Source organism: Neoarius graeffei, chromosome 7 (genome assembly GCF_027579695.1).
Source record: "Neoarius graeffei isolate fNeoGra1 chromosome 7, fNeoGra1.pri, whole genome shotgun sequence".
NCBI lineage: Eukaryota > Metazoa > Chordata > Actinopteri > Siluriformes > Ariidae > Neoarius > Neoarius graeffei.
In genome coordinates, this window is record NC_083575.1 from 53716091 (window position 1) to 53741412 (window position 25322).

The following is a 25322-nucleotide window of genomic DNA, read 5'->3' on the forward strand; positions in this document are numbered from 1 at the left end:
TTCTTTTGAAGATGTTTCCCCTTTTTTATGCAGCGCTGAAGCTTTTAATTTTTTTCCTGAAGCTTTTTATGAACAGTTATTAAAGTATAATGACCTCGATGAGGTAATGACCTCTTGGACATGGACTGTGTGACTAAAAACAATGAGTCAGTGTCACTGCAAATTGTGCCATTCGAGCTGGGCTGCACTGAATAATGTGACTGGGAGGAGAGAGAGAGGGGGGTGGGAAGTGAATTGTTTAGATTGTAGCATCCAGCATGAACATCAGACCAGCTGACAGCCAATGAGACTAGGTGGCATCTGTCGCCTCCCAACCAAATGCAACAGTTATAACCGTGAACTATCTAAATAGAATGAGGGGCTTAGGTAAGTAAGTTGAATAAAGCAGGCTGTGAACCACTCTTCTGATATAGAGCTCTTCTTGTAGCCTACTTTAACTCGCATTTACAGGTAGGTGCACGAGAATGGGGAGGTTTTCAGAGCAGCATCAGACTGTATGTGTGTGTGGGGGGACAAATATAATTCTTTGTGTGCTGTTGTTGCATGAATAATCTCTTTCAGACACTACAGGCCAAATTGAAAATATGACTGATACAGAAAAGAGGGATGGCAACTCAACCAGGCAACGAATAATACCTGAGGAAGATGGCGAAACAATGTGGGTAGATGATGCTTTTGATGAATCCTACAAAGAGAAAGAGGGCCCAATGATTCCACTGGAGATAGTATGGAGAAATGTTGTGGCGGTGTCTTTACTGCACATCGGAGCTGTTTATGGACTGACCATGATCCCTTCTGCTAAAGCACTTACACTATTATGGGGTAGGTTTACTCTTATGTGCCAGTATCTTAACTTTTAACTTCTAACATAATTTTATCTTCTTGTTTTTGATCAGTCACATGATCATGATGATGTACAATGAAGTCTACAGTGCTGTTTATTCTGGATGTGAGGGGGCATTTCGGTGCTGACTAGCTGTCAGAAACACACTGTCTTTTGTTAGAAAACTGAGACTAATGCTTATTACCGAGTCATGCTTTTATTCAGATTTGAACAAACAACAAATGACATTTTCTCTAATCTCCAGTTTAATGTATTATAGTAACTTAAATGATTTTGTTGTTAAGAGACTGGGAGACAGACAGAGTATCGTGTTTCCTATCAGAAAGAGATTGGCGTAGTTTCCTTTTTGGAAAGCTAAGAACCCTGAATTATCCAATAAATCCCCTTTAAGGGTGAAGTCATAAGAGACAGAGACTTGTCTCTAATCCTGCAGATAAAAATTGTGTTCCACGGTTTTGGGTTATCACACTGCATGTTTTGACCAACCGAACAATGCACAATCAGTGTGTCAATAGGCTGTCTGTTGTGAGCTAGACAGTATTTGTCTCTAGCAGAATTTTCCTCTGGGAGACTTTGCAGACTTTGTCTGAACACACAGCACAGTGAGACATTCAGCACCCCTGCAAAACATCTTGACACAGGAAATGCATGCCTCTCAGCAGGGCTGTTTGAGTCTCCAGGCCCCTAAGAGGCTACATCTTATAGATATTCCTTAATTCATTTTGTGATTGCTTCACAATCACATATTGTTCTCTGATTTGTATTATTCCCTTAAATTTCTGGCCCTTTCTTCTCCCACAGTTTTCAAGATACTGACGCCAAACTAACTTTAACTCATTTGTCTTGTGCCTGAGTGGTGTGTTTGTATACAACTAATTGATGTCAGCTCGTTTTTTTAATTGCCTTTTTTAATTGATAATTTTTCCCATAGACAATGATGGGACAGCTTTATGTCCCTAATGCCAACTTAGGCAGACTCCAGGGTGCAGAATGCAACCCCTTCTGACAAGTTCATATGCTCCTCAATGCTAAGACCTGTGGAAATTTACCTATGAGTTATGAGCTCCCCTGTGGATTAATTAAAGCCTATTTCACAGCAGATATTTTTGTTTGCCTTTATTTAAGATGATAAAGTAGCTAGAAAAAGCGTAATGACTCACTTTCTATCCAGGTAGCAAGCAGCTGCTAGCGTGCTAATGGCTACCATGCTAACAGTGTGCTAAAAGGCTTCGTGCTGGAACATTTTCAAACAGTTTGTCGAGTTCACTATCAACATATATATATATATATATATATATATATATATATATATATATATATATATATATATACAGGAAATTAGGCTGAACTGTGGGAAGGACTCCAATGACCCAGAACCTGACTGGGACCGAGATGTTGCCTAATGGCTGTGTCTGGGATAGAGGTGCTAGGATATCGGCTAACACAAGTCAAATCAAGTCAAGTTTATTTTTATAGCGCTTTTAACAATAGACATTGTCACAAAGCAGCTTTACAGAATTTGAATGACTTTAAACATGAGCTAATTTTATCCCTAATCTATCCCCAATGAGCAAGCATGTGGCAACAGTGGCAAGGAAATCTCCCTCAGATTACATGAGGAAGAAACCTCGAGAGGAACCAGATTCAAAAGGGAACCCATCCTCATTTGGGTGATAACAGACAACATGATTATAACATTTTTAACAGTTTTAACATGAAGTCTGTTTTGTTGATGTTATAACTCTTCATTGATGGAAACTTGAGTGCAAAACTGTTCATGACAACTGCAGTCCTAAAGTTAGCAAGTCAACTGTAGTCCTCAGCCATAAAAGCGTTACTGTAAGTGTCCAGAGCATCTTCCAAGTGTGACTTTCAACTGTCCATATGGGGCCGTCTTCCACAGGAGAGATGTGATGAGACTCCAGCCAGACATAGGGCATCAGGATGGATCAGGCAGGTCCGAGGAGCAGAAGAGGTCAGCATCTCGATCTCAGGATTGACATGTAACTCAGAGGAACAGACAGAGTTGGGGGGGGAGAAAGAGAGAGAAAACACAGGTTGTTAGGTATGCCCAATGTCACCTGATGAGTAGGAACAGTATACATTTTGTGCTGAGTGCAAGCAGGGATTCTGGCAAAACTAACTATGACAACTAAAAGGGGAGAGCCAGAAGGTAACACAGGCATGAGGGCACTTCAGGACATAAAGCAGCCAGCCACTACACCATCAACAAACTCGAGTGAGCAAGTGAGTGGGGGGCTGACAGCATCCATACATCCCAATTTACCAAAACACTCTATGTCTGAGGATCCTCCAGATCTACTCCTTTATTTCATAAACACTATTAACAAAAAGCTTTACTAAACAGATATGTTTTCAGCCTAGACTTAAATGCTGAGACTGTGTCTGATTCCCGAACACTACTTGGAAGGCTGTTCCACAACTGTGGGGCTTTGTAAGAAAAAGCTCTTCCCCCTGATGTAGCCTTCACTATATGAGGTACCAGCAGATAGCCTGCACCTTTTAGTAGATGTGGCAGGTCATAAAGGGCCAGAAGTTCACTCAGGTCCTGTGGTGTGAGACCATTCAGTGCTTTAAAGGTCAATAGTAGTATTTTATAAACAATATGGAATTTGATTGGGAGCCAATGCAGTGTGGATATGACAGGGGTGATGTCATATTTTCTAGTTCTAGTAAGGACTTGCTGCTGCATTTTGAACTAACTGGAGCTTGTTTATGCACTTATTGGAACATCCAGACAGTAAGGAATTACAATAATCCAAACTGGAGGTAACAAAAGCATGAACTAGTTTTTCTGCATCATGTAGTAACATTAAATTTCTTATCTTAGCAATATTTATGTATCTATGTATGGGCGCTGTGTGAGACGGCTGCCTCTCCAGTAGCTTTGTAGTTTTTAGCTCTTTAAACCTTTTTTCCACCTTTTTTACTTTTCTGCTCTTCTTATGAAGACATAGTGTGTTTTACTTATATCACATGGATATTTTTAACTTTAACACACAACCAGGAGCCAATTTTCTCACTTATTCGAGAGAGGAGCTGCTGGCCCTGAAAACAATGGGACGAGCCGGGATATGACACCCCATCCTGGCGGAGTTGAGGAGGAAACCCAGGGGCTGCAAAGCTGGAGCTAAGCTAAAGGCTAGGCTAGTGGACAACTGGCAGTGCTACAAACCATCCATTCCCTCCATTATCATGGGGAATGTGAACTTGCTGCCGAATAAAGTCAACGAACTATCTGCACTGAAAACCAGTGGATTTATCAGGAGAGCAGCTTATTTATCTTTATGGAGACATGGCTAACGCACCTTGTACCAGATGCTAACATTGACCTGCGGGAATTCACTGCTGTGAGAGCTGACAGAGACACTAACACATGCAGGAAAAGCAAAGGTGGGGGACTCATCATTTATGTTAACAACCGCTGGTGTAACCCGGGACATATCTCCGTAAAGACAGTTTTATTTTGCCCGGACTTGGAGCTGCTAGCCATTAGCCTGCAGCCATATTATCTGCCGAGGGAGTTCAGTCACGTGATCACCATCTGTGTTTACATCCCTCCAAGGGCAGCCACAGCCGCTGCATGTGAGAGGATTCACTCTGTCACAGCACGGCTGCAGACATGGCACCCTGAGGCATTTATGATCATTTCTGGGGACTTTAATCATGCTACTTTGGACTCTACTTTGGCTGCTTTTTACCAGGCTGTGGATTGTCCAACAAGGAACAACAGGACAATTGACTTGCTGTATGCTAATGTGAGGGATGCATACAGAGTCACACCCCTCCCCCCACTAGGGAAGTCTGACCACAACCTGGTTCTTCTACAGCTGAAGTACACCCCCCTGGTTCAAAGGCAGCCTGCAACAACTAGTTCCATCAGGAGGTGGTCCCCTGAAATGGAAGATGCCCTCAGAGACTGCTATAACATCACGGACTGGGATGTGCTGCTTAGCCCACACTGTGAGGACATAGAGGGGCTGACACACTGTCTGACAGATTACCTCAACTTCTGCTTGGTCTCCCCTGCTAAGACTGTACGGTGTTACCCTAATAACAAGCCATGGGTAACACAGGAAGTGAAAGCTGTCCTCAACAGAAAGAAGGCCGCCTTCAGGAGCTGGGATAGGGAGGTGATGAAAGCAGCACAGCAGGAGGTGAAACGCTGCATGAGGGAAGCTAAGGACAGTGTGGCAGCGGGGGCGTGGTCTAGCATCAGTCTGTGACAGGAGGGCGGAGTCGGGGAAGTTAAGTGGCAGAATCATTACACCTGTTAATTGATGTGTTTGTGTGTCTTCCCAGTGACCGTGCCCTTCTTAAGGAGAGAGAGTGAGAGCAGAGAGAGGCTCTCCACAACCAGACAGCTGATGTGTGTGCGTGTGTCTGTGTGTGTATTTACAGCTGAAAAGCTGAATAAAGAGAGTTTTTGTATTCTCAGTTCTGTCCTGCCATCCTTCTGTGCTCCACCCATTTACACAAACTGCCACAGTGGTGCCGAAACCCGGGAAAATGAGCACAGAAGACAACAGCCCCATGGAGTCCTCCACCTTTGCCGACCTGATCCACGCCCTCGCCACGGCCCAACAGAGCCAGCACCAGGGGCTGCTCGCCCTCCGAAAGGAGCAAGAACAATGGTTCGAGGCCCTGGTGCTGGTGCAACAGGAAGATCGTCGGGCGTTCCGGCACCTCCTCGCGTCGGCGGGGTCCACCAACTCCACTGCCGCGGGCCCTTCCCCCCTCACCCTCACGAAGATGGGCCCGCAGGACGACCCCGAGGCATTCTTCACGCTCTTTGAGCAGGTAGCAGAGACCTCGGGGTGGCCGGTGGAACAGCGCGCGGCGCGCCTCCTCCCCCTGCTAACGGGAGAGGCGCAGCTGGCCGCGCTACAGCTCCCTGCCGACCGCCGGCTGGCCTACGCGGACCTTCGCCAGGCCGTCCTCCAGCGGGTGGGACGCACCCCGGAGCAACATCATCAGCGTTTCCGCTCTCTGCGCTTGGAGGAAGTCGGCCGGCCGTTCGCGTTTGGCCAGCAACTCCGGGACGCCTGCTGGCAGTGGTTGAGGGCCGACAGCCGCGACGCTGAGGGACTCATCGACCAGGTGGTACTGGAACAGTTCGTCGTGCGTCTACCAGCGGGAACCGCAGAGTGGGTCCAGTGCCACTGCCCGGCGTCGCTGGATCAGGCAATCGAGCTGGCGGAGGATCATCTGGCGGCTGTCCCGACGGCAGGACAGCAGACGACCTCTTCTCTCCTCTCTCTCTCTCTCTCTCTCTCTCTCTCCTCTCCTCCTGTGTCTTCTCCTCGCCCCATTCCCCCACCGCGGAGACGGGGGCCGGCGCCACCTCAGCCGGCCCGCCGCACCCGCGGTGCCCTTCCATGTCTCCCTTCTGTGTCTGTCTCTCCCCCCCCTCAGGTGAGTGAGCCCCAGAGCACTAGAGCAGAGAGGAAGCCCGGGCCGGTTTGCTGGCGCTGCGGGGAACCGGGCCACCTCCAACAGCAGTGCTCGATAATGGAGGTGGGCGCGGTGGTTCGGATCCCCAACACGCCAGGAGCTGCCCTCGATCGGGCCGGAGCGTATCGCATACCGGTGAGTATCCAAGGGGATACATATCAGGCGTTGGTGGATTCGGGCTGTAATCAGACCTTAATCCACCAAAACCTGGTGCAAGACGAGGCATTGGGGGGAGCACAATTGGTGAAGGTGTTGTGTGTGCATGGGGATGTTCACAACTACCCTTTAGTGTCGGTCCACATTATTTTCAGAGGGGAAAAATTTATAGTGAAGGCGGCGGTTAATCCTCGCCTTACCCACTCTCTAATTTTGGGGACTGATTGGCCAGGATTTCGGGGTTTAATGACACACTTAGTCAAGAGTGGGTCCTGCCATTTGACAGGGGGAGGTCCCGGTGTCGCTTTGGCGGGAGCAGCTGTCACAGAGCTGTCTACGTCATCTCCGCGCCAGAGTGAGGAGCCACCAGCTCCTCCTCTCTCTATTGGGGAATCCCTCGCGGATTTCCCATTAGAGCAATCGCGAGACGAGACTCTGCGGCATGCTTTTGACCAAGTGAAAGTAATCGATGGTCAAACGTTCCAGCCGAACGCCACCCCGTCCTTCCCCTACTTCGCGATTATGAAGGATAGATTATACCGAGTGACGCAGGACACTCAAACTAAAGAGCGAGTCACGCAGCTTTTAATTCCGAAGAGCCACCGGGAATTGGTATTCCAGGCGGCTCACTTTAATCCCATGGCTGGACACTTAGGGCAGGATAAAACACTAGCCCGAATAATGGCCCAATTCTATTGGCCGGGGATTCGCGGCGATGTCCGTAGGTGGTGTACGGCATGCCGTGAATGCCAGTTAGTAAATCCAGCGGCCATTCCAAAAGCGCCTTTGCGCCCTCTACCGTTAATCGAGACCCCGTTCGAAAGAATTGGCATGGATCTCGTCGGGCCATTAGATCGGTCAACACGAGGGTACCGCTTTATATTAGTTCTGGTGGACTATGCAACGCGATACCCGGAAGCAGTGCCTCTTCGCAATATCTCAGCACGCAGTATTGCGGAGGCGCTCTTCTGCGTCATCTCCCGAGTTGGAATCCCGAAAGAGATTCTGACTGATCAAGGCATCTCGTTTATGTCATGAACACTGAACGAACTGTATGGGTTATTAGGTATTAAGCCGATCCGCACCAGCGTTTATCACCCACAAACGGATGGCTTAGTGGAACGGTTTAATCGCACCCTTAAAAACATAATTAAGAAATTTGTAAGTGAGGACGCGCGTAACTGGGATAAATGGCTCGAACCCTTGTTCTTTGCAGTGCGAGAAGTCCCCCGAGCCTCCACGGGGTTCTCCCCGTTTGAATTATTATATGGGCGTAAGCCGTGTGGCATTTTAGATGTGCTGCGAGAAAATTGGGAGGAGGGACTTTCACCAAGCAAAAATGAAATTCAATACGTTATTGACCTGCGCGCAAAACTCCACACACTCACACAATTAACCCAGGAGAATTTGCGGCAGGCCCAAGAACGGCAAACCCGCCTGTACGACAAGGGTACGTGCCTTAGAGAGTTTGCACCGGGAGAGAAAGTATTCGTACTGTTGCCCACATCGAGCTCTAAATTAGTCGCCAAGTGGCAAGGACCCTTTGAGGTCACACGGCGAGTCGGGGACGTCGATTATGAGGTGAAACGAACGGACAGGGGTGGGGCGCTACAGATTTACCACCTCAACCTACTCAAACTCTGGAACGAGGAGGTCCCTGTGGTGTTGGTGTCGGTGGTTCCAGAGAAGGCAGAGCTGGGGCCGGAGGTTCAAAAAGGAACATTAGCATCACGTCCCTCTCCGGTCCCCTGTGGAGACCACCTCTCCCCGACCCAACTCGTGGAGGTTGCCCAGTTGCAGACCGAGTTTTCGGACGTGTTCTCACCCCTGCCCGGCCGCACTAACCTCATAGAGCACCACATTGAGACGCCCCCGGGGGTGGTAGTGTGTAGCCGCCCTTACAGGTTACCCGAACACAAGAAAAAGGTGGTTCGGGAAGAACTCGAGGCCATGCTCGAAATGGGCATTGTCGAGGAGTCCCACAGTGACTGGAGCACACAGTGACGGTACCAAGGCCGACGGGTCGGTCCGGTTCTGTGTGGACTACAGAAAAGTCAACGCGGTGTCTAAATTCGATGCGTACCCAATGCCTCGTATTGATGAGTTGCTCGATCGGCTAGGCACAGCTCGTTTTTACTCGACACTGGATTTAACAAAGGGTTATTGGCAGATCCCCTTGACTCCATTATCCCGTGAAAAAACGGCCTTTTCCACACCGTTCGGCTTACACCAATTCGTCACACTTCCTTTTGGGCTGTTTGGGGCGCCTGCTATGTTTCAGCGGCTGATGGACAGGGTCCTCCGCCCCCATGCCACCTATGCGGCCGCGTACTTAGATGATATCATTATTTATAGTAATGACTGGCCGCGGCACCTACAACACCTGAGGGCCGTCCTTAGGTCGCTGAGGCGGGCGGGTCTCATGGCCAACCCGAAGAAGTGTGCGATTGGGCGGGTGGAAGTACGGTATCTGGGCTTCCACTTGGGCAACGGGCAGGTGCGTTCCCCAAATTAACAAGACCGCAGCAATTGCGGCCTGCCCGAGGCCCAAGACCAAAAAGGGGGTGAGACAGTTCCTGGGGCTGGCTGGCTATTATCGTAGGTTTATACCTAATTATTCGGACGTCACCAGCCCGCTGACTGATCTGACTAAAAAGGGGGCACCAGATCCGGTCCAGTGGACGGAGCAATGCCAGCGGGCTTTTTCTAAGGTTAAGGCTGCACTGTGTGGGGGGCCACTTTTACACTCCCCTGACTTTTCTCTCCCTTTTATGTTGCAGACGGTTGCGTCGGACAGAGGGCTGGGGGCCGTTTTGTCCCAGCAGGTGGAGGGGGAGGATCGCCCTGTCTTGTACATTAGCCGCAAGCTGTCGGTGCGTGAGGGGCGCTACAGTACCATCGAAAAGGAGTGCCTGGCAATCAAGTGGGCGGTCCTCACCCTCCGGTACTACCTGCTGGGACGCCCTTTCACCCTCTGTTCGGACCACGCGCCCCTCCAGTGGCTCCACTGCATGAAGGATGCCAATGCGCGGATCACCCATTGGTATCTGGCACTCCAACCCTTTAACTTCAAGGTGATCCACAGGCCGGGGGCGCAGATGGTCGTGGCGGACTTCCTCTCCCGTCGGGGGGGGGGGGAGTCGGCTGCAGGCCGGACAGCTGCCCGGCCTGAGTCGGGCGGTGGGGGTATGTGGCAGCGGGGGCGTGGTCTAGCATCGGTCTGTGACAGGAGGGCGGAGTCGGGGAAGTTAAGTGGCAGAATCATTACACCTGTTGTTAATTGATGTGTTTGTGTGTCTTCCCAGTGACCGCGCCCTTCTTAAGGAGAGAGAGTGAGAGCAGAGAGAGGCTCTCCACAACCAGACAGCTGATGTGTGTGCGTGTGTCTTTGTGTGTATTTACAGCTGAAAAGCTGAATAAAGAGAGTTTTTGTATTCTCAGTTCTGTCCTGCCGTCCTTCTGTGCTCCACCCATTTACACGAACTGCCACAGACAGCTACAGGAGAAAGGTGGAGCAGAAGCTGAAGGAGAACAGCATGAGGGAGGTCTGGGAAGGTGTGAAAACCATCACAGGCCACAATACAAAGACCAGAGTCGTTGAGGGGACAGTGGAGAGGGCGAATGAGTTGAATGACTTGTTCAACCAGCCCACGTCCCCCCCACCCTCCCCCTCACTGCAGCCATCTCTCCTTCTTCCCTCAACACACCTCCCCCCAGTCATCACAGCAGCCACCTCCTCCCCCACCTCAACACAGACTCCTCCATGCATTACTGCAGACCAGGTCAGAGGTCAACTGAGGAAGCTTCACCCCAGGAAAGCAGCAGGCCCGGACAAGGTGTGTCCCCAACTACTGAAGACCTGCGCTGCTGAACTGGGTGAACCACTCCAACGTATCTTCAACCTCAGCCTGCAGCTGGGGAGAGTGCCCACCCTCTGGAAGACATCATGTATCATTCCAGTTCCCAAAAAGAATTGGCCCAGCAAGCTGAACGACTTCCGACCGGTGGCACTCACTTCACATCTGATGAAGACGCTGGAGCGGCTCTTCCTCAGCCTCCTCAGACCCCAGTTACAACATGCCCAGGACTGTCTGCAGTTTGCATACCGGGCAGGTGTTAGTGTGGAAGACGCCATCCTCTACCTGCTACACCGAGCCCACTCGTATCTGGATAAGGGAAATGGCACAGTGAGGATCCTCTTCTTGGACTTCTCGAGTGCCTTCAACACCATCCAGCCCCTTTTGCTTCAGGACAAACTGACCAGGATGCGAGTGGACCCCTGCCTGGTCACCTGGATCTCCAGCTACCTCACTGACAGGCCGCAGTACGTCAGGCTGAAGGACATCACATCTGACACTGTGATTAGCAGCACTGGAGCACCCCAGGGCATGGTGCTGGCCCCTCTTCTCTTCACCCTGTACACTGCGGACTTCTGCTACAACTCAGAGCTGTGTCACATTCAGAAGTTTGCCGATGACTCAGCCATAGTTGGGTGTATCAGTGATGACAGAGAGGAGGAGTATAGGAGCCTGGTTAGGGACTTTGCTGTGTGGTGCAACAGGAACCATCTGCAGCTCAACACCTCGAAGACCAAGGAGCTGGTCATTGACTTCGGGAGGTCCAGACCAAGGTCACGACCAGTTCTGATCAAGGGAGTCGAGGTGGACGCTGTGGATTCCTACAAGTACCTTGGGCTGTGGCTGGACAGCAAGCTGGACTGGACTTGCAACACCAATTACTTATACAGGAAGGGACAGAGCAGGCTATACTTCCTTAGGAGGCTGCGGTCCTTTAACATCTGCAGGAAACTCCTGTGGATGTTCTATCAGTCTGCGGTCGCCAGTGTCCTGTTTTACACCGTGGTGTGCTGGGGGGGCAGCACATCCAAGAAGGACACATCCAGGCTGGACAAACTGATCAGGCGGGCCGGCTCTGTGGTCGGCATGAAGCTGGACTCTCTGGTGACGGTGGCAGAGAAGAGGTCTATGGACAAACTATTGAACATCATGGACGATGCCAGTCACCCTCTGCACACCGTCATCAGCAACTAGAGGAGCCTGTTCAGTGACCGAATGCTCCTTCCCAAGTGCAGGACGAACAGACTCAAAAACTCCTTTGTCCCTCATGCCATCAGACTGTACAACTCCTCTCTGGGGGGGGGGGGGGGAGGAGGGGTAACAGGAGGACAGAGGACGGGAAGGAGCAGTAGCCTAGCCTAACAATAAGCAATACCGGACAATGTGCAATATAAAGTGCAATATCTCTCCTGCTGCCCCCCCTTTTCCCTTTTTTTCCTCCTCTCTCTCCCCCTTCCTCTCTTCCCCATATCTTATTCTTTTTATATCTGTATATGTAAATCATCTCATCTCACTTATCTCTAGCCGCTTTATCCTGTTCTACAGGGTCGCAGGCAAGCTGGAGCCTATCCCAGCTGACTACGGGCAAAAGGCGGGGTACACCCTGGACAAGTCGCCAGGTCATCACAGGGCTGACACATAGACACAGACAACCATTCACACTCATGGTCAATTTAGAGTCACCAGACTGTGGGGGAAACCGGAGCACCCGGAGGAAACCCACACGGACATGGGGAGAACATGCAAACTCCACACAGAAAGGCCCTCACCGGCCATGGGGCTCGAACCCAGACCTTCTTGCTGTGAGGCGACAGTGCTATCCACTACACCACCGTGCCGCCCTTGTATATGTATTAATTTAATTTATCTAGAAGTTTTTCTCTATTTCTTTTCTCTGTTTATCTGTAGTGATGCTGCTGGAATCTTAGTTTCCCTGAGGGAACCCTCCCAAAGGGGTCAATAAAGTTTTATCTAATCTAATCTTTTTCTGAGATGAAAGAAAGCTATCTGGGTAATGTTATTGATATGAGTCTCAAATGAAAGACTGGGGTCATTAATCACCCTGAGATATTTTACTGCTGCACGTGAAGAAACAGAAAGGCAATTCAGAGTTACTGTGTAATCAGAAAATCTACTTCTAGCTGCATGTGGTCCTAGTACAAATACATTACTTCTGTCTTGTCAGAGTTAAGCAAAAGGAAGTTAATAAGCATCCAGTGTCTAATGTCCTTTACACATTCCTCAATTCTATTAAGCTGGCATCTCTCATCTGGTTTTGCAGAAATATACAACTATCTGTCATCAGCATAACAGTGGAAACTAATACTGTGCTTATGAATAATATCACCCAGAGGTAACATGTATAAAGAAAAAAAGCTGTGGACCTAAGACAGAACCTTGTGGAACACCAAACTTTACCTCAGTACGTCTGGAAAAATCACCATTTACACCAACGTACTGATAGCGATCAGTTAAATAAGAGCTGAGCCAGGAGAGGGCTGTTCCCTTAACTCCCACATTTTCTAGTCCATCCAAAAGATTGGATGATCAATGATATCAAATGCTGCACTAAGGTCAAGCAACACAAGCAGCGAGACACAGCCCTGATCAGATGCCAACAGTGGGTCATTTACTACTTTAACCAGTGCTGTCTCAGTGCTAACACACCTCACTTATCTCACTTCTGATAATATATTTAGTCATTATTTGATATGTTTTGTCTAGAAGTTATTTACATTATTCATCATGTCTTTTCATCAATCTTGATGTGTTTCGTATTGTGCGGGAGACACATTTTGCTGTTTTCCTTCTCAAAGAAAAAAAGAGGAGGTTTATTCTCTGTTTAAAAGTTTGAATTTAAAGGCTATTGTCCATTATTTTAAATTAACCCCCCCCCCCCCCCCCCAGTCTACACATTATTGGCATCGTGTGAATCTCCTGAAACAAAGCATGTAATTCTATATTTTAAATAAACCATATTTTACCGGCTGTTTCAGGTTAAATTACAAATATTAAGCATCAAAATGACCATACTGGTCTCCTGAAGAGAACAACGCCATTAGTTAAGCAAACTTGTGAATATTTTTTGAGTTTTGAGAGCTTGTTTCAAGCATTAATAAAGTGCTTTGCACTTCAGACTTATGGGAGTATGGATGGAGAAAAGGGACAAATTAATTCTTCCTCATTCTGGTGATATGGAAGGGGAAAAGAGACAAACTAGCATAGGGTTATATGTAACATGTAATAGATGATGATTACAAAAACCCGTGACACAGAACAGGGCGTGACGTGACATATTATCACTCACAGTCAGTGACGTCCCCGTCCCATCATGGACCAGAATAATTGTCATGGATATTGAACTCTTGTCCCGTCCTGTCCCAGGAGATCTTACCTTAGCTGTCTTGTTACGTGTCATGGTATAGTTTGGATAACATACTATAGTTTTCATTGTCACGGTATAGTTTGGATAACATACTCTAGTTAGTTGAGAATAATCAAAAGAAAAGAAAAGAAAGAAATAAACAAATTAGTGTGTATGTGTTAATATTTATTTCTTCTTTGATCTTCCACGTTTGCTCTGACATTTGATACATTTTCAATTCTTTGCTTTGTTAATTTCATCCTGGGTTTTATGCCCCAATCCTTTACATGATGGCTGATACTACTGTTTACATTTAGTACAACTGAAATACAATTCACTGTCCTTTGGCATATTGCAGGAACAGTAACTGCTCCACTGTTGAGCCATATTGCTTTTGGGATCCTATTAATATCTGGGGGTTGTCAAAGAATGGAAATTGAACTAACTTTTTTCTTTGAAACATTTTATTAGATGTTTCCTCATAACTGATTTTTCGTATATTGTTGATGGGCATATGCCATTGCAAATGGAAAAGGCATTAGCAATGGCAAAGAGCCCACAAGCCCATTACTCTGCATGTCACATGATATATAATTAATGGTCAACAGTTTGGACTTGGGTGACACAACTTTACAGATTGCTTTGATCACTTAAAAGTGCAAGTAAGACCCCCTGCAGTGTCAAAGACATTAACTGTACCATCTTCACAGTAGACATTTGAGAAAGTAATCCAGTGGTTTCCACTACCTTCCAAGTCAGTATTTATGATCTGGACCATAGGTCCAGATACTGGCGGTGCTTTAATTGCACCAACCTCTATGCAAGAATACAGTCCTTGCATAGATGGGAACTGGTGTTTCATTGTTGTCATTTATGACATCACGCCATGTCCTGTTCCATCCAGTTTCATTGTCCCATCACATCCCAGTATTACAATGGCAGGACGACTCCTAGATTACATGAGTATGACATGATAGGAAGAAATGACAAGTCAACACAAGAATTTTTCAGTGAATTATTTATTAATTAACAAATTGTATCCCATGATGGACAATAAGGTAGGTGTCCCATCCCGTCCAGTATGTCACAGTTCCATCCCGTCTCATATGTCCCATCTCGTATGTCCCATCCCATATGTCATGGGTCCGTCCGTCCCGTATTGCGGGGAGATCACTGCCTGAGTGATGTCACATCATGTTATGTTCCGTGTCATGGGTTTTAGCAGAACCCGTAATAGATTGTAAGTGTAAATATTGACATGTGTTTGTGATGCTGAAGAGTTGCCATTGCAATACACTCACAGTTTCTGCAGGAACTGCACTATCTAGTCCACTTAAGACACTGACATGTACTGTCCTATATAACATTGACTGTTTAATATTAATATCCATCCCCACCAGTGTTAGCTCAGGTAGACACACTCTGTAAGGGATTGTACCAACCAGTCCTAAAATAGAAATCATAATCTGGATTCACCCAGTGACTGTTGTAAAAAGAGCAACTGGCAACTAGGGAAAGACCTGGTGACAGCTTGGAAATACAACTGGCAGGAAGGAAAGACCCCAATGGGCCTGCCATAGGCTAGCTACCTATGGTAGGAGGAACCTGGCACTATTAGCATACAGGTTCCACCCACCCATGGCTACGGAAAATTCAAAGAAGATACCCCCAGAGTCAGTGAGAGTGGGGGCAAAAGATGACTTTTCGGCAGACAACACAGCAACTGACCCAGGAATGAAACAGACAACGAGAATGATGACTAACATTATACATGAGACAACAACACCAGCTCCAGGAATCAAGCTCCAGATTTGCAGCTGTGGTTGGGCCAAAGTAACATCCTCTATAGGCCTGAGAATCCACCAAGGGAGAAAAAGGTGTTTGAAGGCAGTGGGTTAGGGACCTTGCATCAACCGCTATTTCTTACGAGGCATATCGAATCAGTCAAGTGAAGTTCAGCAGCAGGAGGAAAGCCAAAGTCTGCAGGACATCAATACCCCTGTCCTTGAGAAAGAGGTGGAATCAAGCACAACAGAGTGTTGCGAGCCTGGCCCACCACAGCCTGCAATCAAAACTAAGACCCAGGGGTGAAGGCCGCTAGTCAGGTGGCCCAAATCCTGTGAAAAGAAAGAGTGGGAGACAGTTAACAAAGACCTCAGCAAATTACTGGAACAACTGAGGGGTACATCAACAAAGAAACTGGAGAGAATGGGAGAACTCATCTACAGCTATGGAGCTGAGCGTTTTGGAGTTGTAGAAAAGAGGAATATACCAATACCCATCCCAGTCAAATCCAGGAGACAGCAAGAAATAGAGTGGCTCATCAAAGAGAGAAGACAGCTAAAGAAACAGTGGAGGAAAGCTGCAGAAGAGGAGAAGGATGGAATAAATCTGCTGCAGGCAGAAATAAAAAAAACAGTTGTCAACCTTGAGGAGAGTAGAGAACCTGAGAAAGAGGCATAGAAAGAAGGATCGGGCCAGATCAAACTTCTTCAGAGACCCCTTCAGGTTTGTGAAGAGTCTGATCACAAAGGAGAAAAGTGACAAACTTGCAACACCAAAAAAAGACCTCGGGGTTCACCTTAAAGAAATCCACATGGACAGCCGGCGTTACGAACAGATCATCCTCCCACCCGACATGCCACCGATACCTTCCCCTGAACATCAGCTAGACGTCAGCCATCCCAAGTGGAGTGAGGTGGTAACAACTGTACGTCGGTCAAGAGCTGCATCCTCCCCTGGGCCCAACGGAGTCCCATACAGGCTTTACAAAAATGCTCCAGATGTTTTACAGTTCCTGTGGAGACTGATGAAGGTGGTGTGGCAGAAACGAGCAATACCAACAGCCTGAAGGAGGGCAGGGGGTGTCTTAATTCCAAAGGAAAAGGACTCTGCTGATATCAACCAGTTTTGCCACATCAGTCTTTCGAACATTGAAGGGAAGGTTTTCTTCAGCATTTTGGCTCACAGGCTGACGGCCTACCTAGAGAAGAACCACTACATCGACATGTCTGTTCAGAAGGTGGGGATCCCAGGCTTCTCTGGGTGTTTGGAGCATGCAAACATGATCTGGCATCAAATCTGAGCTGCCAAAAAAAATGGAAGAGACCTCCATGTTGTGTTCCTGGACCTCGCCAGTGCCTTTGGCTCAGTCCCTCACAATCTTCTTTGGTCTGCTTTCAGTTACTTCAGTGTCCCAGAGCCCATCACAGTCCTATTTTCAGGACATACAGCTTTGCCTTACAACTGATGAATTCACTACAGCATGGCAGCATCTGGAAATTGGCATCATGGCAGGATGCACCATCTCCCCACTAGCCTTCACCATGGCCATGGAGGCCATCATCCAGGCCTCTCGGTGGGTGGTAGGAGGAGAGCAGCTCAAACCTGGTCTCCGTCTCCCTCCTATCAGGGAATATATGGATGATATGACCATACTTACAACAAACAAGCCCTGCATTAGGCGACTACTGAGGAAGCTCCAAGAGAACATCGAGTGGGCTAGAATGAAAATAAATCCAAGGAAGTCCAGGAGCATATCAGTCATCAAAGGGAAGCTGTTCGAGCAACGCTTTTACATTGGCGAGGAGCCCATACCAACGATGGCAGAAAAACCTGTTAAGAGTCTTGGATGCTGGTACGATGCAACCCTCAAAGATGTAGACCAAGCAGACCAGATTAGGCAGGACACCATCAGGGGCCTGGAGAGCATTGATAGGTCCTTCCTACTGGGCAGGTTGAAGCTCTGGTGCTTTCAGTTTGGTCTCCTCCCCCGCCTGATGTGGTCCTTGACCATCTATGAGAGCCCAGTCTCCAAGATTGAAAAACTGGAAAGGCTGGTTAGTTCATTTGTGAAAAAATGGCTTGGTCTCCCCAGGTGCATTGCCAGTACAGGCCTGTATGGGAAAGGTATTCTTGAACTTCCAGTGTCCAGTCTAACAGAGGAATACAAGTGCTCCAAAATTAACCTGGAAATGACACTGACAGAATCCCATGATCCATGTGTTGCACAAACAGCTCCCATTCTGGCAACTGGAAGAAAGTGGACCCTATCACTAGCTAAGCAGCAGGCAAAGTCATCCCTTAAGCTTCAGGACATCATTGGTCACATGCAGCAAGGGAGAGGAGGTCTCTGCCTTGGAGAGAGCAATCTATCCAGACACAAAGTAACACCATCACAGCGCTGAGGTCTTGTAGATGAGGAGGTACGCCACCAAGAACAAGCAATGAGGTGTGCAAAGGCCACTTCTCAAGCAAACCAGGGGCAGTGGATGTGATAGGAGGGGGTTGAGAAAAGAAAATTCTCTTGGATGGATCTGTGGAACATGGAAACACATTAAATCAGCTTCGTCATATGAGCCACCTATGATGTCCTGCCATCTCCAATCAACCTCAACCAGTGGTACGGAGAAGACCTTATGTGCCCCCTCTGTCAGTCTCTGGCCAACCTGAAGCACATCCTGGTGGGCTGCAAAACAAGCCTGAAACAAGGCCGTTACACCTGCCGACACAACCAGGTGCTGAAGTGCCTTGCATCAATGCTGGAGTCCAGGCGTTCATCCATCAATGCCCTACCTCCTCCTTCATCAGCCTATCACTCATCTGTGATAAAATTTGTCAGTGCAGGAGTGAAGCATGGCAAAGCCCATGCATCCAAGCCACACATCGGCCAACTAGGTGGGGCACGAGACTGGAAGCTATCGGTGGACTTGAACCAGCAGCTCTGCTTCCCAGCTGAAATTGCCATAACAAATCTCAGACCAGACCTCATGCTTTGGTCCTCTTTACTTCGCTCCATGTACATAACAGAACTGACCATGCCCTGCTCCATTAGGGTGAATAGTGAGAGTTAAAGCAGAGGGGGGCACACCTGGGACGCCAGATGTCGCCGATGAGCCCTCTGGAGGTGTTGTGGGCCTATCACTGAAACACCTAAGAAGGAGGGTGCCCACCTGATGACCCCGATGAAGCTTTATTCCTCCACACTCCACCCAAATACCATTCAGGCACCCACCTGGAGACCCTCAGTTTGCACGCCCGTCCCCACCAGTGTTAGCTCAGGTAGACGCACTCTGCAAGGAATTGTACCAACTAGTCCTAAAATAGAAATTAATAGCAGTGTGTTATCTGCTGATGTATAGAGGTATTAGAGAATAGATGCCCTGCCCTTAGATGATATTTATTGCTGTTCCAACAGATGGTAGGAAAGTCAAACTTTTCTTTCGTAAGCATCCACGTAATTATATAGGTTATGCTATGCAACAGCACAATCACATTTACATTTTCTTGTGGAAATGCATCTCTAGTTTTCTATGCCACTTATCCATCGTGGGTCTTGGGTGGACAGGAGACATTCTCAGCTGACATTGGGTGAGAGGTGGAGCACACCCTGGACAGGTCATTGCAGGGCAACACAGAGAGACAGACATTCACACCTATGGGCAATTTAGAGTAGCCAGTTAACCTATTCTATTACCCCTTTTCCACCAAATCAGTTCCAGGGCTGGTTCGGGGCCAGTGCTGGTGCTGGTTCACAACTCATTCAACTTGCGAGCCAGCTGAGAACCAGTTTGCTTTTCCATAGCTCAGGGTGCTAAGCGGAGCCACGTCATTACGTCGCTGTATACGTCAGTTACGTTGCTGTATACGTCAGTTACGTCGCTGTGTTTGTATAAACCTTGGCGTGAACATCGTAGCAACAACAACATGGAGAAGAAGTAGCAGCAGCAGCAACAACAACAACAATAATAATAATAATAATGGATGACTTCGCATTTGTACAGCTGCTGCTTCTCGCCGCTTAAAAATGGTGACCTTTCGTGATCTTGCTATTGTTGTTGGTCTTAACAACTCCGCCCCCCCACTGACGTAAGCGGTTCTTTCCTCTGGCTCAGCAAAGAGTTGGTGCTACCCTGGAACCGGTTTTTCTGGCCCCAGAGCCAGTTCTTTGTCAGTGGAAACAGAAAACCCGGTTCCAAACTAAGCACTGGTCCCGAACCAGCCCTGGAACTGCTTTGGTGGAAAAGGGGCATATGTCTCTGGACTGCGGGAGGAACTTGGAGCACTGAGAGGAAACCAGCAGAGGCACGAGGAGTGGCCCCGGTCGACCTTGCTGTGAGGTGACAGTGCTAACGACGATGCCATTGTACCACCTACATCCAATAGATTTGGGACCCCTGATGGCATAAGATCCCTAAGCAGCCTAAGGGCCCTGCATCTCATTCATAAATACCACAGAATCAGTAATTGAGTGAAGACGAGAGAGTCTGAACTTTCTTATTAATTTTTCTATTTTATTTTACAGCATGGGTGTGTTTCATGATTAGTGGCCTGGGAGTGACAGCTGGGGTACATCGACTCTGGAGCCACAGGTCCTATAAAGCTAAACTGCCATTAAGAATCTTCTTAGCCATTGCAAACTCTATGGCCTATCAGGTAAATGAATTGTCTTATGTGATTCATTCTTGATCCAGCTTCAACCTGAGTGTTGCAAAATAGGGATTTAGATTTTTCCTTTTTGAAATAGGACGGCACGGTGGTGTAGTGGTTAGCACTGTTGCCTCACAGCAAGAAGGTCCTGGGTTCGAGCCCAGCAGCTGACAAGGGCCTTTCTGTGTGGAGTTTGCATGTTCTCCCTGTGTCTGCGTGGGTTTCCTCCAGGTACTCCGGTTTCCCCCGCAGTCCAAAGGCATGCAAGTTAGGCTAATTAGTGGCTCTAAATTGACCATAGGTGTGAATGTGAGTGTGAATGGTTGTTTGTCTCTATGTGTCAGCCCTGCAATGACCTGGTGACTTGTCCAGGGTGTACCCTGCCTCTCACCCATAGTCAGCTGGGATAGGCTCCAGCTTGCCTGCGACCCTGTAGGACAGGATAAGCGGCTACAGATAATGGACGGATGGATAGATGATTTGAAATAAATTGAGTAACGGCTGATAGCAGATGCTAATCCAGTACCAACATCCTCAAAGTCAGTGATTTTTCAGTGTGGGGTCCGTAGACCCAGAGGGGTCTGTGAATTATAGGCAGAGGGCCAGTGATTCTTTTAATGTCATTAGACTAGTGAAAATCTCAACATGCCATTATCAAAATTCTTACATTTATCTTTTGAGTTCTTATAGTTATTCACCTACTTGACTGAACACTTGAATTTAATGTGTTTAACCAAATCTTAATTTAAAAATAAGTCTATAACTATGCTGAGGGTGTAGAGAATTTATTTTACATTGAAAGGGGTCCCTGGTTGCAAAAAGTTTGAGAACCTCTGTTCTCAGTAACCAAACTGACTCTGTGCAGGCTTTGTTGACAAGTTATGAGAGCAGTGATAGTGACAGGCTTTTAGGAAACTTCTTCTGTCCTACTTTAAATTCAATCCAATAAAATCTAGGCACTATTGTCTCAGATAGCAATACTTTTATATTGAATTGGTAAGTCCCTGCTGCAAAGTATTGTACAGGATCTTACCTTATGATTTGTCATTATTTAACATTAGTTATAATTATGCTTAATGTGTAGCACCTGATGGATTTTTGTCATCTCTGCTATTTCTGTCCATTCAGGATGATATCTATAAGTGGTCTAGAGACCACAGAGTCCACCACAAGTATTCAGAGACCAGTGCAGACCCACATAATGCTATGAGAGGCTTCTTCTTTTCTCATATGGGCTGGCTGATGGTACGTAAGCACCCAGATGTCATTGAAAAAGGGAAAAAGCTGGACCTCAGCGACCTCAAGGCAGATGGCATCGTTATGTTCCAGAGAAGGTATAACCATGGAATAAATTTTATTGACTTTATTCAGTGAAATTTTAACTTTATAGATTACATGCTAGAGGTCACTTTATTATGTAAATTGACTATAAGTTGCATTTGTCTTTGTACCAAATTCTTGGGCATATATCACCATGTAATATTAATTTAATATTTGCTGACGTAACATTTATGTGGCTTTAGGCAATATCTTACCAGTAATGTTCTTTATGCATTACGAAGCTTGTAGTCAATATGAATTCAAGCCTAAATGCACATTGCGTCAATGCAAACTGACACAACCAGGGTTATTTCGCCCCCTTTCCTCTTTTGAGCCAAAGTGTTACTCACATTGTGTGACATGACAAGCTAATAAAGGCTGATCACCTCTGCCAAAGCACACATTAGACCACAGTGAATGAGCAGGGTCCGATGTGTCCTGTCTGTGTGCTTGCAGTCCTTCAGTGGTCCTGGAATCTCTCTGAAAAGGGATTAGCACATTTAAACTCAGCTGAACATACAGTATGCTCAAAACTTGCTAGCTCACAGAGCTGTCAAATCAGTTAGTAGAACATTAACTGGCTTGAAAATATTATATAAATTAATTATAATGTAAAATTGGGAAACCAGCTTTTGCAGCTTTTTCCACACAGTTTATGTAGCTAATAATATCTCTTCAAGCTGATTAAGAAATCAGTTAGGATGGTGACTGCCTCATGAACATTTTCTTTTAAAAATATAAAATTCATTTTAGCATAATATAAAATTTTAAATAACAAAATATGCTATATAATATACAGTGCCTTGCAAAAGTATTCACCCCCCTTGGTGTTTGTCCTGTTTTGTTGCATTACAAGCTGGAATTAAAATGGATTTTTGGAGGGTTAGCACCATTTGATTTACACAACATGCCTACCGGGCGGCACGGTGGTGTAGTGGTTAGCGCTGTTGCCTCACAGCAAGAAGGTCCGGGTTCGAGCCCCGTGGCCGGTGAGGGCCTTTCTGTGTGGAGTTTGCATGTTCTCCCCGTGTCCGCGTGGGTTTCCTCCGGGTGCTCCAGTTTCCCCCACAGTCCAAAGACATGCAGGTTAGGTTAACTGGTGACTCTAAATTGACCGTAGATGTGAATGAGAGTGTGAATGGTTGTCTGCGTCTATGTGTCAGCCCTGCGATGACCTGGCAACTTGTCCGGGCTTTATGGAAGAGTGGCCAGAAAAAAGCCATTGCTGAAGAAAACATGTTTGGAGTTTGCCCAACTGCATGTGGCAGACTCCCCAAACATATGGAAGAAGATTCTCTGGTCAAATGAGACAAAAATTTAACTTTTTGGCCATCATGGGAAATGCCATATGTGGCACAAACCCAACAGCCTGAGAACACCATCCCTACAATGAAGCATGGTGGTGGCAGTATCATGCTGTGGGGGTGTTTTTCATCTGCAGGGACAGGAAAGCTGGTCAGGACTGAAAGAAAGATGGATGGCACTAAATACAGGGCAATTCTGGTGGAAAACCTATTTGAGTCAGCCAGAGGTTTGAGACTGGGACGAAGGTTCACGTTCCAGCAGGACAATGACCCTAAATATACTGCTAAAGCTACACTGGAGTTTTGTTAAAGGGAAACATTTAAATGTCTTGGAATAGCCTAATCAAAGCCCTTGCTTGTTTTTTTAAAAACTATATCTTAAATCTTTTCCTTTATAGCTTAAAGAGAGATTGAATGTGTGCGTTAATGTCATTTTCACTGGTTTAGGTATTATAAGCTCTCTGTAGTGGTAATCTGCTTCCTCATTCCCACACTGGTGCCGTGGTACTTCTGGGAGGAAAGCATGTTGGTGGCCTACTTCATCCCATGCCTGCTAAGATACACTATTGTCCTTAATCTCACCTGGCTGGTTAATAGTGCTGCCCACATGTGGGGAATGAGACCCTATGACCACAACATCAACCCCAGAGAGAACAAATTCGTTGCCTTGGGTACTTTAGGTAGGAGGATTTTAAATACCCATTCTTTGGTATGTTTTGCATCCAACCATTTGCTTACATGATAAACATGTTTATGGGTTCACGATTTTAAAAATAAAATGATTATGCATGGTAGAACTTTATTCCTCCCCTAATATTTATGAGCTTTGTGAACAAACCTTTATGAGAAAACAGTAAGAGTATGAGTGGGATGATGTCACATAATACTTATACACATATCTGCTCTTTGACCTATATGTACATATCTAAATACATACAATTTTTAGATAACACCATGTATAACACCATTACATGTTTACAAGATTTTACAAGAAAAGACATTTGGAGTATTCAGCAATGTATTAATATTATCCATCCCTTCATATTTAGCGTTCAGAGATGTTGTTTGTTGGGTTAAGGGTCGGGTTGTTCGCTTTATTTCTCTAGAATTTATCTTGAATTCCATCAAACATTTTTTTATTATTGTTCATATGTTTTTGCAGTTGGTTAATATTAATTTTCATTTCAGGGGAAGGCTTCCATAACTACCATCACACATTTCCATATGACTATGCTACCAGTGAATATGGCAGTTGGCTGAACTTCACCAAGGTGTTCATTGATTTTATGTGCTATATTGGCCTTGCCCAAGACCGCAAGAAGCCATCTCATGACACAGTCATGGCTCGGATTCACCGCACTGGTGATGGCAGTCACAAAAGTGGCTAAATTATTTCTAACATTTCAAAAGCCAAAGTGCATCATGGGAAGCTAAACTAATATCTAAATATATTTGTGCCTCAAAGTGTGCAGTGAAGATCCTAGTATTATCTCCAGTAAATTAAGAATTCTTGTCTTAATTACACAGACTAAGGACCACTGTTTAATTATTTTTGGCAAATTTTATGATGAAACTGTGTACTTTAGCACTGCACAGTTTAATTTGGAAACATGGCTCGCTCTAACTGTAACAGTAGTAGTAATAGTATTACTTAAACAGTGCATTCAGGTAAACCTAACTGATATCACTGTTTGTTTAGAATGTAAAATTCACATTGACTTAAAGTCATTCTGATAAACTATGCAAGCTATACAGTTACAGCTTATATAACATCACAAATGTGCTATTACTCCCTATGGCACCTTTGGTTTATATTCAAGTTGCCATAAAGTGATGAAAGTGAAAGAAGTGACAGAACTGATAGAAGAAACAAGATTTCAAAGCAACAGATACTCTGATACTGTTGATTTGCACACTGACACTTCTTTGAAATTCAATACCCCATTTTATGTTGAAATAGACAACTATGCTGGCCTTCAGATTTCAATTTATATAAACAAAAATGCTATATAAATTTAAATTTTATCGTTAATAGTTTAACATTGTATGACCTATCCAGAACACTGAAAATATCTTATTTTGATTCCACTGCATGAAAAGTAAATATATACTGTATAAAACTGTTCTTTTCTCATAATGAAATTACAAAGATATTGGCACCGCTGAATTTATTTCACGTTCTGTTTGGCAGGCTCAAAATAATCTTCATTTTTAATGAGGTAGAAGACCATTACATTATTTTTATTATATGCATTTGGCTATCAACTCCTCTGCATTTCTGCCTAAAAATGCGATTCAGATCAGAGGACAAAAATTTAAATCTTGGCATGCAGTGCATGATATGATTTTTTGAACATGTTCAAAATTTCAGCGACAAAGGAGCGACACTTTGTGACTCACGTGAGGAAATTGAGAAGCCCTGCGAATGTTTCAAGACACTTTTGAAACTCTCTCGCAAATGACGTTCGCAATTTGTCGCAAGCTGTCGCAGCCCAGTGAGATACTGGCTTAAGAATGTACAACATACTTGCTTGCAGAAGAATTTTGAGGGATGTCCATAATTTAAACAGACA

General features: G+C 46.1%; 1 protein-coding gene across 1 annotated transcript; it reads left to right on the top strand.

Annotated features, from left to right (window-relative positions):
• Nucleotides 1-280: 280 nt before the first annotated feature.
• On the top strand, nt 281-24858 carry scdb (stearoyl-CoA desaturase b). The gene is made up of 6 exons (XM_060924739.1): nt 281-450; nt 562-822; nt 20001-20131; nt 21254-21459; nt 23197-23429; nt 23938-24858. Exons 2-6 carry the CDS (start codon nt 585-587, stop codon nt 24135-24137), a joined length of 1008 nt encoding a protein of 335 aa, XP_060780722.1. The 5' UTR covers nt 281-450; nt 562-584; the 3' UTR covers nt 24138-24858.
• Nucleotides 24859-25322: the final 464 nt, after the last annotated feature.

Coding starts and splice junctions, on each gene's coding strand:
- scdb (XM_060924739.1), top strand. CDS start 585: ATGACTGATACAGAAAAGAGGGATGGCAACTCAACCAGGCAACGAATA. Junction 21,460..23,196: donor ATCGTTATGTTCCAGAGAAG/GTATAACCATGG, acceptor TCACTGGTTTAG/GTATTATAAGCTCTCTGTAG. Junction 23,430..23,937: donor CGTTGCCTTGGGTACTTTAG/GTAGGAGGATTT, acceptor TTTTCATTTCAG/GGGAAGGCTTCCATAACTAC.